This window comes from Engystomops pustulosus, chromosome 7 (genome assembly GCF_040894005.1).
Source record: "Engystomops pustulosus chromosome 7, aEngPut4.maternal, whole genome shotgun sequence".
Lineage (NCBI taxonomy): Eukaryota > Metazoa > Chordata > Amphibia > Anura > Leptodactylidae > Engystomops > Engystomops pustulosus.
In genome coordinates, this window is record NC_092417.1 from 154,778,754 (window position 1) to 154,795,931 (window position 17,178).

Consider the following 17,178-nt stretch of genomic DNA (forward strand, 5'->3'; position numbering starts at 1 on the left):
TTGAAACATAAGAGCGCAATGTGGAAATGGTCTGCAGGTTCCACATAAGAGTCACGCTGGGACCGAACAGGATATAATAGATGAAAAAAAGAGGAAATGAAAATCTGAGACCTAAAAAAAAAAATATATGTTGAAATGTAAAAATTCACTTACGAATCCACATGGTTCTCAAATGATAAAACAACCGGGAATGGGGAGGTTTTAAAGGCACTTTCTGCAATTGCTTCAATGACTTCCTGCAATGATAAAGTAAAGACCACACAGGTTTATGTAATCTTTGTGTGTGTGTGTGTGTGTGTGTGTGTGTGTGGGGGGGGAGGTATTATCGGTGAAACATTTATTTATTACTATTTAATGCCATAAACATCTGGAAATGGAAAGTGTTGCATATATGTAATCACCTCTCCACTGACAGCTGCAAGGATACAGGAGTTACAGGACCTATATTCTTGAGTGTCCTGGAGGTGAGGTCAAAGGGAACCTGTAGCCAGAATTTACCACATTAAACTAGAAGCCCAGGGGTAGTAAATGTCCTTTCAAGAATTCCCTATTTTATGAGAAATTTCATCCTGAAGAGTCTTATTTGCCTGGGATGAGTCAGGGTTAGAGGCTGCAGGGGGGAGGATCACTTTAGATGCCCCTATCTTCTGTCCTATAGTACAGAAACATGCTGGTATCATATTAAAGTTAAGAATCTCATCTTTCTTGTGACATTATAATTTTGGTTCTGTGAGCTACATAGTTGAAAACGTGAGCTTTGGCAATGCCTGCCTTTGTTTAACTGTTTGGATGTCCGGTTCCACAAGTCTGATCTGTAAGATGAGATTCTTATCTTTAATATGACACCAGCAGCATGCTTCTAGGTACTATAGAACCGAAGATATGGTGGTCTGAAGAGACTCTCCCCCTTCAGCCTCTAAACAGAACTTATCTCAGGCCAAATATGACTCTTCTGCTCATTTTCACATAGCATGATGATTTGTTTTTAATGGTAAAATTTGAGATTTCCAAAAAGGGAATTCTAAAAAGGACTTTTAAGACACCACCTGAGAAGCTAGTAGTTTGATGGAGTAAAATCTGGTGACAGTGTCCCTGTGAGTGTACCCTTGAAGATAAAGTTGGTCTTATTGTTCGCACCTTAAATGGTATCTCAGTGGTCATAGTGAAACCGTGGGTAATGAATGGCTCTTCGTCTTGGGGTCGTCCCTTCCAACAGTCTAACTCGATACAGCGGCACCCGGTGAGCAGCACCTGCCTGTACATCTCTACAGAGGAGTTCCCGGTCAGCTGCCCAGCTATGCAATAGAGAGGTAAAAATGACATAAGAGAAAGCAAAAATATCCAAAAATTTATTGTGAATTTTATGGATTATTTTCACAGTGGGCAGAGCAGAATCGTGGTGCCCACTCTGTGGGTATCTTACCAGTGAGGTAGGTGTTGTGAGAGGAGTTGATGAAGTAGCTGGTGAGGGGTTGCGTCATGTCATCGCTTAGATCGAGGGCCTCAGGCGGCATAATGCTGTTCTCATCTCCACCCAGAAAGCGGCTGAAGCCTTCCATGGACATCTGGTCTGTAAGGCAGGAGAGGGTTAGAGGGCAGACTCATGGACAGTCTATTACCAGAGGTTATCCCACCCTGATGGCCATACTCACCCCTCTCTAGAAACTGCCTATTGGGCTCATACTTCTCAATGAGCTGCCGCACCTGGTCCCTTTTCAGTGGTGGGTAAAGGATTTCGTTGAGTCTGGGATCCCTTTGCTTCTGGTTGATGAAATCCATCAGCTGCTCGAGATTTAAATATGGCTTCCCTTTAGCTCCCCTGGGTACGGAATATTAGATGGATATTAATAAATAGTGGCCCCTAAAATATCATATCTAAAATCTCAGTAGGCAGCAAAAAAAAAAAAAAAAAGATTTGTCTACGAAACCAGGATTGTGTTTCTAGGTGTCACAGAACCAGAGATATCCAAAGTTACAGTCGGAAACTGTATAGAAAAATTTTATTTTTTACTGCAACTTTCTCTGGCTCTGTGACGCCTAAGAACAAAATCCTTATGTAGTATTAAAGGAGAGATTTCCTTAGTGCTTCTACGTGTGACCGTAGATATGAACTGTAAAAAGTGAATTTTTCTATACACCTCTTTACGGCTTTAAATTTATCAGTGGATATCCCCGGATCTGTGACACCTAGAAACAAAATTCTGATGCAGTATTAAAGGGAAAATTTATTAAAGTTTCTAGGCGTCACTCATCAGGCTCACATCTAGGTGATTAAAAAGTTTTTTTTTTTTTTATTATTACCTACCTACAGCCTTCATACAGGTCAAATTGGGACCCTACACCACAGGTCCATATGGACCTATAGTTGGTATAAGGTCCCAAATTGATCCATCAGGTCCCAATGTGTTTTTTTTTTTTTTTTTACACACATCTCGGGTTCTGAAACATATTCCTGGAGGAAGTTAGTTCCCAAAAACAAGCATTTAGGTCTAAATTAATCTACGTGTGGGAGTACCTCCTCTTGCAGTACATGATCTGCAATTCCAACGCAAGGTGCAAATGTGGCATCAAGGTAAGTACAACCCTGCACCTTATCACATCTGTGATCCCTACCAGATTTCTTTTCTTCAGGAGCTGTAGACAGTTCTGACAAGTTTACATTTAGGATTCATACTGAGGCCTTGCGGGAATGTTTAGGCGAGCGGGAAGGATGACCGCTGGCCAAGTCTTGCAACGTGTAGACAATACAAAAGGGTTAAAAGGTGACCATAAAGTACTCAGAGGAAACCTGGATAAGTTGATTAAAGGGGTTATCCGGGTTTTTAAAATAACTGAGGCCCGGGCTGGGGTGGGCTAGTTAAACATAACAAACATCTACTTACCTCGTCCGGCGCTGCCGATGTCCCGCTCCGCGGCCGGTCTTCTCTGTGCATCGGTTTCAATACAGGGGCGCACAGCAGGGGCACACAGGGAGCTTCCGGCCGGCTGGAAGCTCCCATCCGACACCATCTCTCAGCGCTTACAACGCTGAGAGATAGGGACGGATGGGGGGAGCCGGCCACATCCCGGACCGGAAGCTCCTTGTGCGAGGCTTCCGTGCCCCTCACAAGGATCGAAGGGACCGCGGCGCGGGACATCGGCGGCGCCGGAGGAGGTAAGTACATGTTTATTATGTTTAAATATCCCTCCCCAGCCCAGCCATAAGAAATTTTTAAAACCCGGATAACCCCTTTAATAAGACAAATAAAATTTCTAAGAAATGTCACGGCAAAAGTTTAAAGGGAACCGGTTGGTGGTTTTATGGTATGTTACATGTTTCACTTGCTTCTGCCACGTGGTGAGGACACGGGAGATCCGGTGACATGATCCCCCGCCAGCACACACAAGTACAGAGTGGGGGCAAAGCGTACTGTCTTCATTATGTATCATGCACATGACCTTGAGGTCCAAAGCAACTCAGGACATCAGATCCTGATCATTTTACCTTTGGATACTTGGATACCTTGGAGACCCAGTGAATGGCGGCACTGAGTTAAACACATTTGACACCCTGAACTCAATCTGCATAAAAGGCATACTAGTGATTTAGGAGCACCATGCTTCATTTAAAGGGATACCTTATCACATGTCAGGATGTATGGCTCCGACCCACAGCCTGGGGGTTAGAGAAACAGCCTAGTGGGTTGGGTCGAAATGCTTCCATAACACTAGTACACTAATGCGAAATAAAGTTTTATAAAGTACTGAAATGCCATTGACTACTATTCCCTAGAAAAGCAAGAACCTCCGCAGTCACTTATTACTGAAAATTACATAACCCTGGTACCGTTCTGAGCTTTGAAGTATAAAAATAATATTGAAGATTCGATGTATCTATCATAGACATTTTTTAAAATAAGTGTAATACAGTCAGAAGTAACTCACAGCTCCAGTAAGATCTTGTCAATGTCTGGCCGTAGACATAACTTATTAAGAAACCGCTCAAATATTTCCAGGGTAAATTCTTCCGGCTTGATGGACTCGCCCTAATGGTTAATGAAAAAATATATATAAGATGTCATTATAATCTGACAGATATTGGACTCACATTCTCTTTCTCTGTTGTAACATTAGCATTGTGATGAAAGGCTCTGGTCACACTAGCATCGGATTTGGACAAAAATAATAATAGAATATAAATAATATAATAAATAATAAACATAATAATAATCTTTATTTATATAGCGCCATCAAATTCTGCAGCACTTTACAAATCATAGAGGACATATACAAATATAATATTACAAAACATTCATAGTACAAACAGTCATAGGGAACAATAGAAAAAAAAAAAAAGAGATAATGTAACATAATGGGGCAGATTTACTTACCCGGTCCATTCGCGATCCAGCGGCGCGTTCTCCGACGCTGATTCGTGTCTTCCGGCGATTCACTAAGGCAGTTCCCCCGATGTTCACTAGGTGTCGCTGCTGCGCTGAATTCCGTCGGAGTTCACTGAAGTTCACCAAGCCAGGCCGGGTGCAGGTAAGTGCGTGTCACGTTTTTAAAAAAAATAAAAAATGGCGGTTTCTTCGAATCCGATGGGATTTCCGGCGGCCACGCCCCCCGATTTCCATCGCATGCATTCCGGCGCCGATGCGCCACAATCCGATCGCGTGCGCCAAAAACCCGTGGCAATTCAGGGAAAAATCTGCGCTAAACGGTAAAATTTGTGTAACCGAACATAAAAACGTGATTCGGGCCCTTAGTAAATGACCCCCAATGGATGAAAACTGATTGTGTAAACCATGACATGAGTCAATATTCAGTAAAATATCTTTCCCATAGGAACATCTCCTCTAATTCTTTCTCTTAGGCTTCATTTGTCTTTATCGTCATATCCTACCCGGTTAAAATTCAGCCCGCAGGATTCCAGGGCCGTCTCTACTCGCTTCTTATCTGCTGCAAACATCTTTAAGATACTAGAGAAAAAAAAAAAACACATGCAAAAAATGCTGAGGCTACAAAGAACAGAGCGTTTAAGAAAGAAACAAGGAGAACTGCTCCACAATGAGGGGTCATAATTAAAGGGGTCGTCCACAGGGGACTTATTCTCTTCATTGAATGAAGCGTCAGGTTGAGCAAATATTGTTATGCTTTATTCAATACTATCCGAGTGTTGAAAATTGCTGAACACAGCGCTCTGGTATCTCCAGCACCCTCATTTGTCTACGCAAGATAAATGAGCGCTGTGCTTACTCCCATAGAAATGGATGGAGCAGCACCTGTTGCTCCATCAATTCTCAGAAGCAAAGCCCCCTTTCTGTCCGTTTATGGTTTGTCCATTGATTGGCCGTAGCAAACCCCCCCCACAACAAAATATGCTTGTATCACTCACTTCTTCACAGGAATCCTTCCGTCCTGATTGACCTGGAGCTTTAGTTTGGTGTATCTGAAAGATCAGGAAAAACGTGTGCGTTAATATAAAAAGCAGTATAACATAAATTCTTTGGAGAGGGGGGGGGGGGGGGCACTTACGCCTTTTGCAAAAACGTATTCCGAGATGAATTTTGGGCCAAAATATTTGTTGCCAATTTAAAAAGTCCATCGGTCCAAATCTAAAAAAAAGACAAGAAAGACACAATTATATATAAATCGGAAGCATGTAACGTGGCGCTGGGTATGGGACGCGCATCCTCAGGCCCGTACCTTTGCTGTATCCTCCTGAACAGCCATAAAATTCAGGAAATTGATGTTGACAAGGTCACTCCCATAGACAACAGTCACAAGTTTATCTTCCGGGTGCTGATCATTTCCATTGAATCCCAAGGTTTCTCTCATGCGCGAATCCTGGACAAAAAATGGTAACAAGATTTTAAAAATTGGTGCATGTTGATGGGTTATAGGACTCTGGCGGTGTTTTTTTGACTAACAACAATACATACAAGTATCCCAGTGAGTTTTACAACAATAAAAAGTTCACAGCTGCTTTTTTGTTACAGTGTGTTCTACAAGGTGCTGCAGTTCTGCAGGGAGACAAGAGATGGCGCCAGTGCTCTGTGAGCTGTGACCTCGCACTGTACATTGCCTTATTTACCTTCACACTTCAAACAACCAAAAATTCCTTCTCTCCGTTGCGAAACCTCCGCATTCAGAGCATTTCATTACACAATGATCCTCACACCAGCACTTACCAGTCACCCGTAATGTCAACCATCTGCTGTTTATACACATCTCGGCCTTAGCCTGATTTTAGGTAGGTCAAGTATGACTATACAAATAGTAATAATCTGACTGCCCTGGGGTCAAAGTCTGTGCCATGCGGGCAGGACCACACCACCACAAGTGTACAAGGGCACAACCATGGATACCAATAACGGGTCCCAGCCATTGTGGGTGACTACACTGTCCCTGCTCTTTTCAGTCTCGCTGCTTCTTCTCTGCCATAAGTTGTATTGTTACCACAGACATTACATAACGGCCGCACAATAGAGTCCCAAGATATCACTGACCCAGATCTGAGACAAAGCAGAGAGAGTCCTGATTACTCCGCCCACACACAGTGATTGAAGGGGAGATTCCTGATTACTCCACCCACATGCAGTGAGAGTCCTGATTACCCCGCCCACACACAGTGATTGACAGGGAGAGTCCTGATTACCCCGCCCACACACAGTGATTGACAGTGAGAGTCCTGATTACTCCGCCCACACAAGTGATTGACAGGGAGAGTCCTGATTACCCCGCCCACACACAGTGATTGACAGGGAGAGTCCTGATTACCCTGCCCACACATAGTGATTGACAGTGAGTCCTGATTGCCCCGCCCACACACAGTGATTGAAGGGGAGAGTCCTGATTGCCCCGCCCACACACAGTGATTGAAGGGGAGATTCCTGATTCGCACACACACAGTGATTGACAGGGAAAGGGTGCTTTCTATAGCACTTTATTAGCCCCTTTAAGCAGCTGATGTAGGCGGTGGGACCATCCATTAGTCTCCTTCCTATTAATAGCCTGTAATTAACACATGACCAATGTATTTACAATCCAATGTACGTTAAAGCTTCTTTGACTCATCGTATAGGCAGATCCTTACCTTGGGGATCTTGGCATACTTTCCCGTCCGAGTGTCTCTTATTAAGGTGATGTCCAGAATATCAACTTCCTGTAAATGTACGAGAGAGACACAAAAATTACAAGTCAAACATCCTATCTCATAGATAAGCTGGGTATCATCACACACTATGTGCAGCCCGGTGTCTTTGTACCATACTAAAGTGTCACCTACACTATTGGGGAATCCTGAAGTCATAAAAAGGTTCTCCAGTTTAGGACCCTCGTCTATTAGACAAATCTATTACATGTGTTTCACACAGGGGAACCTGCGATGTCAATTCAGGATACAAACATCCAAACTGTACAAGAAGAAATGTGCCACTGAACGATGCCACGTCCCCCACCGATCACAGCGGAGAGGAACCAGCTGATCGTTAGGAGATCCTTTTATCAGAAACAGGCTGTACAGCGGACAAACATTTTAAAGAGAGACTACCGGCTTCCAAACCCTACCAATCCATCTTATATCCAACCCGTATCAATCCGGCCGTCCATCAATCCCCTTTGGCCGGCCATCCTGTCCCTGTCAGTTCATATATATATATATCCCGTATTCATTTATCCATCTATCCGGCCGTCTCCCTCTCTCTCTCCCCCCATCTATCCGGCCGTCTCCCTCTCTCTCCCCCCATCTATCCGGCCGTCTCCCTCTCTCTCCCCCCATCTATCCGGCCGTCTCCCTCTCTCTCCCCCCATCTATCCGGCCGTCTCCCTCTCTCTCCCCCCCATCTATCCGGCCGTCTCCCTCTCTCTCCCCCCATCTATCCGGCCGTCTCCCTCTCTCTCCCCCCATCTATCCGGCCGTCTCCCTCTCTCTCCCCCCATCTATCCGGCCGTCTCCCTCTCTCTCCCCCCATCTATCCGGCCGTCTCCCTCTCTCTCCCCCCATCTATCCGGCCGTCTCCCTCTCTCTCCCCCCATCTATCCGGCCGTCTCCCTCTCTCTCCCCCCATCTATCCGGCCGTCTCCCTCTCTCTCCCCCCATCTATCCGGCCGTCTCCCTCTCTCTCCCCCCATCTATCCGGCCGTCTCCCTCTCTCTCCCCCCATCTATCCGGCCGTCTCCCTCTCTCTCCCCCCATCTATCCGGCCGTCTCCCTCTCTCTCCCCCCATCTATCCGGCCGTCTCCCTCTCTCCCATCTATCCGGCCGTCTCCCTCTCTCCATCTATCCGGCCGTCTCCCTCTCTCCATCTATCCGGCCGTCTCCCTCTCTCCATCTATCCGGCCGTCTCCCTCTCTCCATCTATCCGGCCGTCTCCCTCTCTCCATCTATCCGGCCGTCTCCCTCTCTCCATCTATCCGGCCGTCTCCCTCTCTCCATCTATCCGGCCGTCTCCCTCTCTCCATCTATCCGGCCGTCTCCCTCTCTCCATCTATCCGGCCGTCTCCCTCTCTCCATCTATCCGGCCGTCTCCCTCTCTCCATCTATCCGGCCGTCTCCCTCTCTCCATCTATCCGGCCGTCTCCCTCTCTCCATCTATCCGGCCGTCTCCCTCTCTCCATCTATCCGGCCGTCTCCCTCTCTCCATCTATCCGGCCGTCTCCCTCTCTCCATCTATCCGGCCGTCTCCCTCTCTCCATCTATCCGGCCGTCTCACTCTCTCCATCTATCCGGCCGTCTCACTCTCTCCATCTATCCGGCCGTCTCCCTCTCTCCATCTATCCGGCCGTCTCACTCTCTCCATCTATCCGGCCGTCTCACTCTCTCCATCTATCCGGCCGTCTCACTCTCTCCATCTATCCGGCCGTCTCACTCTCTCCATCTATCCGGCCGTCTCACTCTCTCCATCTATCCGGCCGTCTCACTCTCTCCATCTATCCGGCCGTCTCACTCTCTCCATCTATCCGGCCGTCTCACTCTCTCCATCTATCCGGCCGTCTCACTCTCTCCATCTATCCGGCCGTCTCACTCTCTCCATCTATCCGGCCGTCTCACTCTCTCCATCTATCCGGCCGTCTCACTCTCTCCATCTATCCGGCCGTCTCACTCTCTCCATCTCTCCGGCCGTCTCACTCTCTCCATCTATCCGGCCGTCTCACTCTCTCCATCTATCCGGCCGTCTCACTCTCTCCATCTATCCGGCCGTCTCACTCTCTCCATCTATCCGGCTTTCTCTCTCCATCTATCCGGCTTTCTCTCTCCATCTATTAATCCAATTATCTATATTAAAAAAAGTCTCTGAGACGAAACATCGCTGCTGTCATTTGGCATGGAATATGCTTCTAATTTTCTTTTATCCATCCATCTGTCTATCTCCATCTTCTGTGTGTATGTGGTTCTCTGTTCATATCACAATCACTAGTCGGAGCAGTCTCCCACCCTCCCGGATAGAGTCCTCCATGCTGGTAGCTTTCCGTTTGTCTACATATTCTCAGGGTTTGGTTTGGGAAACAGCGATTTATCTCAACACAGAGAGAGTGAGGGGAATAGGGACAGAACATAAACTATGTAAACAGTGGAGCAGCGCACCTCCTCCTCCTCACTTCCCGCAGAGTCCATCATCTGTAGTCAGAGAGAGGGAAAGAGGGATTGAAATCAGGATAAAGTCAGGAGATGGGATGAAAGCGGAACAGGGAGATAGTGTGAGAGAGTAAAGGTAAGGAGAGAGGGAGAGGCCGTGGGAAAATGAATGAGAAAGAAGTGCATTCATCCGGCCTCCAGATGTGGAGGAGGGGCGGCTGGACATATCCAGATGTGGCTCATACAGCACAGGGGGACTCGCTGCGAGGCTGCAGAGGAACAAACATCAAAACAGGAAGGGATATAATGCCTCTAGGATCTGAGGGATGTCAGCACGGACCTCTAGTCACAGAGACAGATCTGATCCTTATATCAGGGGCTCCCAAGACCCCCCACCATTCACAAATGTTTTAGTAACCTCATTCCAGTGAACAGAGGGGGTCTCAAAGGCAGGACCCCGACATGTATCAATGTCTGCTGTGCCTCTTATCTGTACACCTTAAAGGGATTGTCTGGATTCATTATGTTTTTTTTACTATGTGTACACTCGCCTCTCTCTGATACACCCCTCTTTTGATGGGTGGCGTCGAATGGTACTGGGCAGCAGAGCAGGGCAAGTAGCGTTCATACCTCCGGTGCCCAGAATTAGTCCCAGACAACACCTTTACCGGAAATCAAGCATGGTAAACCAGGGATACTTACTCATAGATCCAGAGGCACCGTGACTGTAGTAATCTTCTTATTCAGCCTATGAAGCTGCAGCATGGGGGAAGGGGGGGGGGGCTCTGGTAACAGCCCCCAGAGCCCTTCAGGCTCATTAGAATAGTTGATATTAGAAGAAAGAGGCCGCGGATTAACACAGACGCAGTGCCTGGATCTCTGGATCTATCAGTGCCCCTGGTTTATCAAGCTTGACTTTTATGGTAGATTTCCTTCAAGGCTACATGCACCTGATTGTAATTATCAGCCATGTGTTGTCTGCACTTTTTTTTTTTTTGTGGATCGGACCTACAGATCCGTCTCTGCATCCTCCAATTTAACCATTGCAATGAATGGATCCGCCACAGCCGAGCATCAGCCTCAGTCGTGTGCATGCTGCCTGATCAAAAATTGGCACAGTGTGAGAGGAGACAGTGAAAAGTACAAGTATTTACCGAAAACGGGAAAAGGGGGAAACAGGACCCAATGCCACATCAAAAAAATTTTAGGAAATGTAACAACCCTTTTTTTATTATTTTTTTGGCAAAAGAGCAAAAAATGTGTTGTTTGGGATAGAAGACGATAGACAAGCAGCTGTACATGGTAAGTCCCCGCCAAAGAAATTCCCATATCCCAGATCACTAGACCCCAGAGTGTGCACAGCGGAATGTTAGATTGAGTTATGTTTGCAAAAGAAAAAAAGAATATAAAAGCTTTGAGCTTCCAGATACTATATATTCCGTATATACTAGAGTATAATCTAAGGTTTTCAGCACAAAAAATGTGCTTTTACTTGAGTCAGGAAAAAAAAAACCCATGTACTCAAGTTCCGACGCGCCCCCCCCCCCCCGCTAGCACCCTGTAGTATATAGCCTGCCAGTCTCTATAGCCTGTCAGTACCCTGTAGTATATAGCCTGTAAAAAAAACAACAGAGATATGTTATACTCACCTCTCCCCACCCCCTGACAGGTCCTCTTCAATCAATCGATGCTCCGGTATCTTCTCCATGTCCCCGCGCTGTCCGTTGCAGGGATTGTGACGTCAGCCACTGACGTTCTATTATGGATTATGTACACCAGAATCGCCACACAGTATGATGTTAGCGAGCGGCTGACCTCACAGAGGCATGGAGAAGATAACGGAGCATCGATCGATTTGAGAGGACCTGTCAGGGGGAGGGGGGACGGGGGAGTATAACTTTTTTTTTTTGTACAGGCTATATACTACGGGGGACTGACAGGCTATAGGGACTGGCAGGCTATATACTACAGCGGGCTGGCAGGCTATATACTACAGCGGGCTGGCAGGCTATATACTACAGCGGGCTGGCAGGCTACATACTACAGCGGGCTGGCAGGCTATATACTACAGCGGGCTGGCAGGCTACATACTACAGCGGACTGGCAGGCTACATACTGGGGGGCAAGGGGCTCGCTATATACTGGGGGCAAGGGGCTCGCTATATACTGGGGAGGCTGTGACCAATCCATTTCCCACTCTCGGCTTATACTCAAGTCAATAGGTTTTATCAGGTTTTTATGTTAAAATTACAGGTCTCGGCTTATACTTGAGTATATACAGTATTTTTATATATATACACACGGTATATATAAATATATATATTCTGCTCCTGAATCATCCCCATAGATAAGGGGAGAGATTGTTTATTGCGGTTGTACTGTACTGTACTTTGCAGTGCTGCAGTTTTGTTGCAGTGGATTTCCAGACTGCGATTCAGAGGCATCTATCCTGCTATGACTATGCTCTGTGTAGATGGACACTATAGAAGAATCAGAGATTACAGATGGATTGTCAAGAGCAACATAATAAAATGAAAAAGATAAATACAGGAGAACAGAGAGAGACAATAGAAGAGCAGCACGGAGAGATACGGGAGAGATGGGGTGTGGGTGCAGCTGTGACCAGGAGATAACACGGCTACACAACAGGAGACAGCAGACATTGTTATAGCCATTCCACATATGTCATATAATAACCTTCATGTCACCCCACCATCTATCCTCAAGAAGAGAAGTCACACCTACTTTAAAAGCAGCGCCAATATTTCCCCTTTACTTACCATATTCGGACAGGTCCAGTAGAGATAGAAACCCATGCTGTCTACACGCAAGGTCACCAAGGACTTACTGCTGGTGTCCTGAAAGATAGCAAAAATGAAAGGATCTAGGATCAGATATAGTCAAACAAATAATAGGACTTTTAATCATCACTTTACAAGATCATGCAAAAATAGTGTACTATCTGCGCAGCTCCTCCTGCTCTATAATATGCTGCCTGCAGATAGGACGCTATGTATAATCTGCTCAGCTCCACCTGTACTATAACATACCGTCTGCATATAGGACACTATGATTAATCTGTTTAGCTCCATCTGCTCTATAACATGCTGCCTGCAAATAGGACACTATGTACAAATGCACACAGCTGCTCCTGCTCTATAACATTCTAAGTGCAAATAGGACACACTGTTTAATCTGCTCAGCTCCTCCTGCTCTATAATATGCAGCCCGCAGTACAATCTGCACCAGCCACTCTTCCCCAGTCAAGATATTTTTTCTGCTCACATTGAAGATTTAAAAAAAAAAAAATCTGAACATCCCCTTTAACTCTTCTGGGGAGTCCTAGAATGAAAGCAGCATTATGTTAAAGAACTCTAGGAATCTTCAAACATGTACTGGAAGTTTTCTATGGAGCCCAAGGTACCAGAAGAGAAGGGACAGAGGGACAGACTGCTCCTCTGCGCTGATGTTACACAAGAACATGGAGCACTTCCTTCTATAAACACTGACGAGAGCTCTTACTAATGAAAGGAAAAATACTACAAAAATCAGGACATTTGCATTTAGTCTCTATAAACTTTGGGAGAAAGGAAGATTCTGCTGCCATAACGTGCAGCACAGCGAGTCACAGGCACTCAGAGTTTACTATATATAGAGCTGGACGTGTACATATCATATACAGGCTGTGCAATAATCCACAATATTCCGGGCCGTGCAATAATCCCCAATATTCCGGGCCATGCAATAATCCGCAATATTCCCGGCCGTGCAATAATCCGCAATATTCCCGGCCGTGCAATAATCCGCAATATTCCCGACCGTGCAATAATCCGCAATATTCCCGGCCGTGCAATAATCCGCAATATTCCCGGCCGTGCAATAATCCGCAATATTCCCGGCCGTGCAATAATCCGCAATATTCCCGGCCGTGCAATAATCCGCAATATTCCCGGCCGTGCAATAATCCGCAATATTCCCGGCCGTGCAATAATCCGCAATATTCCCGGCCGTGCAATAACCCGCAATATTCCAGACCGGCCGACAACCCACAATATTCCAGGCTGTCCAATAATCCACAATATTCCAGGCTGTCCAATAATCCACAATATTCCAGACTGTCCAAAAAGCCACAATATTTCACAATTTGACCCATCACAATTACAAAAGGTGTTACCGTCATAAAAAGGAGCCAAATATTAACGGCAAAATCTGTGCATTCAGCTTCCATGTTCCCATTTTCTGTATAAACACGAGGACGCACCATTTAGTTGTGTCGTCCATAACAGCCCAGCACAGGATTTATTGTTTCCAGGACCAAGAAACCCAAGCTCTGATTGGTTGCTATGGCCAACAAGGGCAGTTTTGAGGCCTGAGGCCTACAAATTGTGCAAAGATCATAGGCAATTTACATCATCACCCAATTTACAATTTGACACAAAGAAGTGAAGGCACTGATGTGACAAAAGATGAATGAGAGAAGGCAGTGTGAGGAAAGTTCAAGGAAAGGGAAAGCCGAGTGTGAGGGAAGGTGGAGGAGAGGGAAAGTAGTGCAAGAAGAGGTGGAAAAGAAGGAAAGCAGTGTTAGAAATGGTGGAGTAGAGTGAAAGCAGTATGAGGAGAGATGGAAAAGGAAAGCAGTGTGAGGAAAGGCGGAGGAGAGGGAAAGCAGTGTGAGGAACGTTGGAGATAGCGAAAGCAGTGTGAGGAGAGGTGGAGTAGAAGGAAAGCAGTGTTAGGAAAGGTGGAGGAAAGAGAAACCAGTATGAGGAAAGGCAAGGGAAAGCGGAGTGTGAGACAAGAAGGAGATAGAAGTGTGAGAAGAGGTGGCGTAGAAGGAAAACAGTGTGAGGAAAGGCAAGGGAAAGCAGAGTGTGAGGAAAGGAGGAGCAGAGGGAAAGCAGAGTGTGAGGAAAGGAGGAGCAGAGGGAAAGCAGAGTGTGAGGAAAGGAGGAGCAGAGGGAAAGCAGAGTGTGAGGAAAGGAGGAGCAGAGGGAAAGCAGAGTGTGAGGAAAGGAGGAGCAGAGGGAAAGCAGAGTGTGAGGAAAGGAGGAGCAGAGGGAAAGCAGAGTGTGAGGAAAGGAGGAGTAGAGGGAAAGCCGTGTGAGGAGAGGTGGAAAAGGGAATAAGTGAGGAAAGATGGAGGAGTGGGAAAGCCGTGTGCTTTAGCAGCCCCTGCCAGACCACTGTGGATCATTCAATCCTAAAATCCCACAGTCTATAGTGACTGCAGGGAAGGGGCTGGCAGTGTCGTTACATGGCCTCCAAGACTTAATGGAGGCCAACAGGTTTGGGAGTCTTAAAAAAAAAAAAATAGACAGAAATAAAAACTGTCAAAGTGTCCTGCCAAAAACAGAAGTGGTAAAGCACTATGTAATACACTGTACGGCAGCTTTACAGTAGTCAGTGCTGCCCTTTGACCGTGACGGGAGGACTATGTGCTCGCACTGATAAGAGATATATTACCTGGCAGAAAGCAGCACGGATTTATCCAGAGAGAGAGAGAGAGAGGCCGGAGGCAGACGACGAGGACGCCGGGGGCATGTTCACACCATGTTGTCAATGCTGCTAAAGCTCCAGCACCAATGTGTTAAGTACAGCAAAAACAGGTGTCTGACAGAGACTCCACTATACAGCCGGCAACGTAAAGAGAAAAACCCTGACCAACATGGCTGCTGTACCTAATAAAAAAAATGCAAATAATTCAAATAACACATCCGGTTTTATGTATAGGTCGGTATAAGATGATACTTCCCTATAGCTTTAAGGCTATACTGGTGTCTACTTGCCCAAAGGATGCAAGGAGGATGTCGTTTTGGTATCAAAAATATCAATATTGCTCTACATGTACACATACATCTGCAGATGGTGTCCAGATCCAGGTGGATGATCCGTAATGTATGCGGAATAACAATATTGCATAGCTTAAAAAAAATTCTGTAATCCACGGTGGATTTTCCAAGCAGGGATTCATACCTTCCCTATAAATTGGATAGAAGCGTCTATCGTAGATGTGGAATAAACCACTGCCAGACATATCTAAATCTGATTTCTCCAGCAGCAGATGTCAGGAGGCCTGAGCATACATGTTTACGAGACGGAAGACCAGGGGAGATGAGCAATAAACCAACTATTTTATGTGTATTCCCAGATTACAAGCAGAAGTCACTAACATTGTATGTTAAAAAAAAAATCCTATAAAACACCGTAATTAAACTGGATGATCTTATCCTTAATCTCCTTTACATGGAAATTACCCTAAAAGTGACTAGCATCCCTGCAAAGAGTTTGTATGTTCTCTGTGTTTACGTGGGTTTTCTCCTGGTCCTCCGGTTTCCTCCCACACTCCAAAACATACTGGTAGGTTGATTAGATTGTGAGCCCCAATGGGGATAGGGACTTATTTGGTAAGTTTTGGCAGCTCTGCGTAATCTGTGTGTGCTATATAAAGAATTATTATTATCATTATCATTATCCAGAATAGAATTAGAATGTAATATGATTGTGTTCGTACCATGTGCTCGCATTGCGTTTTTGAATTCAAAAGCATCGGGGAGGAGTTACTCCGCAACGCGGGAAAATCATCCGACAAACCCCAATCCTACAAATTGTGATGCGTTCATTCACCCCAGTCACAACCCAGCTGCGTATACGGATGCTGGGGGTGGTAATACAGAAGCCCATTCACCTGCCTACATGAAACGCATCCAGAATGCCCTAAGAAAGTCACACAGCAGCGGGTGCCAGATCATTATGTAACATTCCTATGTAAAATTACAGTTCCAGGGCAGGGGACAAGACTGCATTTTCTCTTCTTGGCACGCTTCAATGTAAACTCAGAACTAGAGATCTGCTCCTGGGGGATTCCCTAATGTGCCAAGACCTGGATATAGAACACTGGCTGGAGTAACGAGTAAAATGTGAAATAATATATACAATGTTATGGAATACGATACAAAATATACACATTTGTTAAGTAAATAGATCGCAAAGCTTCCAAAAGTTTTCAAAGAGTTGCCAAGTTTAAAGAGAACCCGTCATGCAAAATAACCCCCCTAAACTAAATATATTTTCATAATCTGCCATTAGAGAGCATTGCCTCTATCCCTTCATTGTCCCTCTACATGCCTGTAAACCTAAGCAATGAGGTCCTAAAGCTTCATGCAAATGACCTGTGAAATGTCCAATGAAGCATTAGCATATTCAAGCTGTCCACTCTATTCATGAGTGGGAGGTACAGCCACACCCCCAGTGCATGACTGACAGCCTGTATAATGATGTGAGGCTGTATAATGATGTGCTTCCTGGTGCTGGTGGCCACGCCCCCTGCAGCCTGTGTGTGCATGTGTGTGTGTGTGTATAGGAGAGATACAGCAGCGCCAGACAGCCATGTTACAGCAGAACATGTCAGATTCATGTGTAGCTGATGTCTGTGTCTCTCACCTGTATATTAGGAGGATGCAGCATGTCAGCAGGTGTAGCACACACACTAGCCATGCTTTACTATACATTACACACAGACATGAGCAGGGGGAGGAGAGGAGAGGGGTAACAGGGGTGACATCACTGCCTCTGACCATGTGACCAGCCTCATTTACATGATAAAGAATAGATGATTTTA

General features: G+C 45.8%; 1 protein-coding gene across 2 annotated transcripts in view; it reads right to left on the reverse strand.

The window, feature by feature from the left end:
* PLCB3 (phospholipase C beta 3) overlaps positions 1–17,178 on the reverse strand; it is a 72,963-nt gene that overhangs the window by 28,380 nt on the left and 27,405 nt on the right. Inside the window, exons 1-12 of one of the 2 annotated variants that reach the window (XM_072118411.1) lie at positions 13,822–14,336; positions 12,341–12,418; positions 7,079–7,147; positions 5,689–5,829; positions 5,518–5,597; positions 5,378–5,431; positions 4,886–4,961; positions 3,925–4,025; positions 1,653–1,819; positions 1,424–1,570; positions 1,138–1,295; positions 154–236 (exon numbers count right to left, since the gene is read on the reverse strand). In XM_072118411.1, the coding sequence (XP_071974512.1) occupies positions 154–236; positions 1,138–1,295; positions 1,424–1,570; positions 1,653–1,819; positions 3,925–4,025; positions 4,886–4,961; positions 5,378–5,431; positions 5,518–5,597; positions 5,689–5,829; positions 7,079–7,147; positions 12,341–12,418; positions 13,822–13,824 (1,157 nt within the window). In that variant the 5' untranslated portion in view covers positions 13,825–14,336. Of the gene's footprint in view, positions 1–153; positions 237–1,137; positions 1,296–1,423; positions 1,571–1,652; positions 1,820–3,924; positions 4,026–4,885; positions 4,962–5,377; positions 5,432–5,517; positions 5,598–5,688; positions 5,830–7,078; positions 7,148–12,340; positions 12,419–13,821; positions 14,337–17,178 lie in introns of those variants that run through there. The other variant, XM_072118410.1, reaches the window with a different exon arrangement.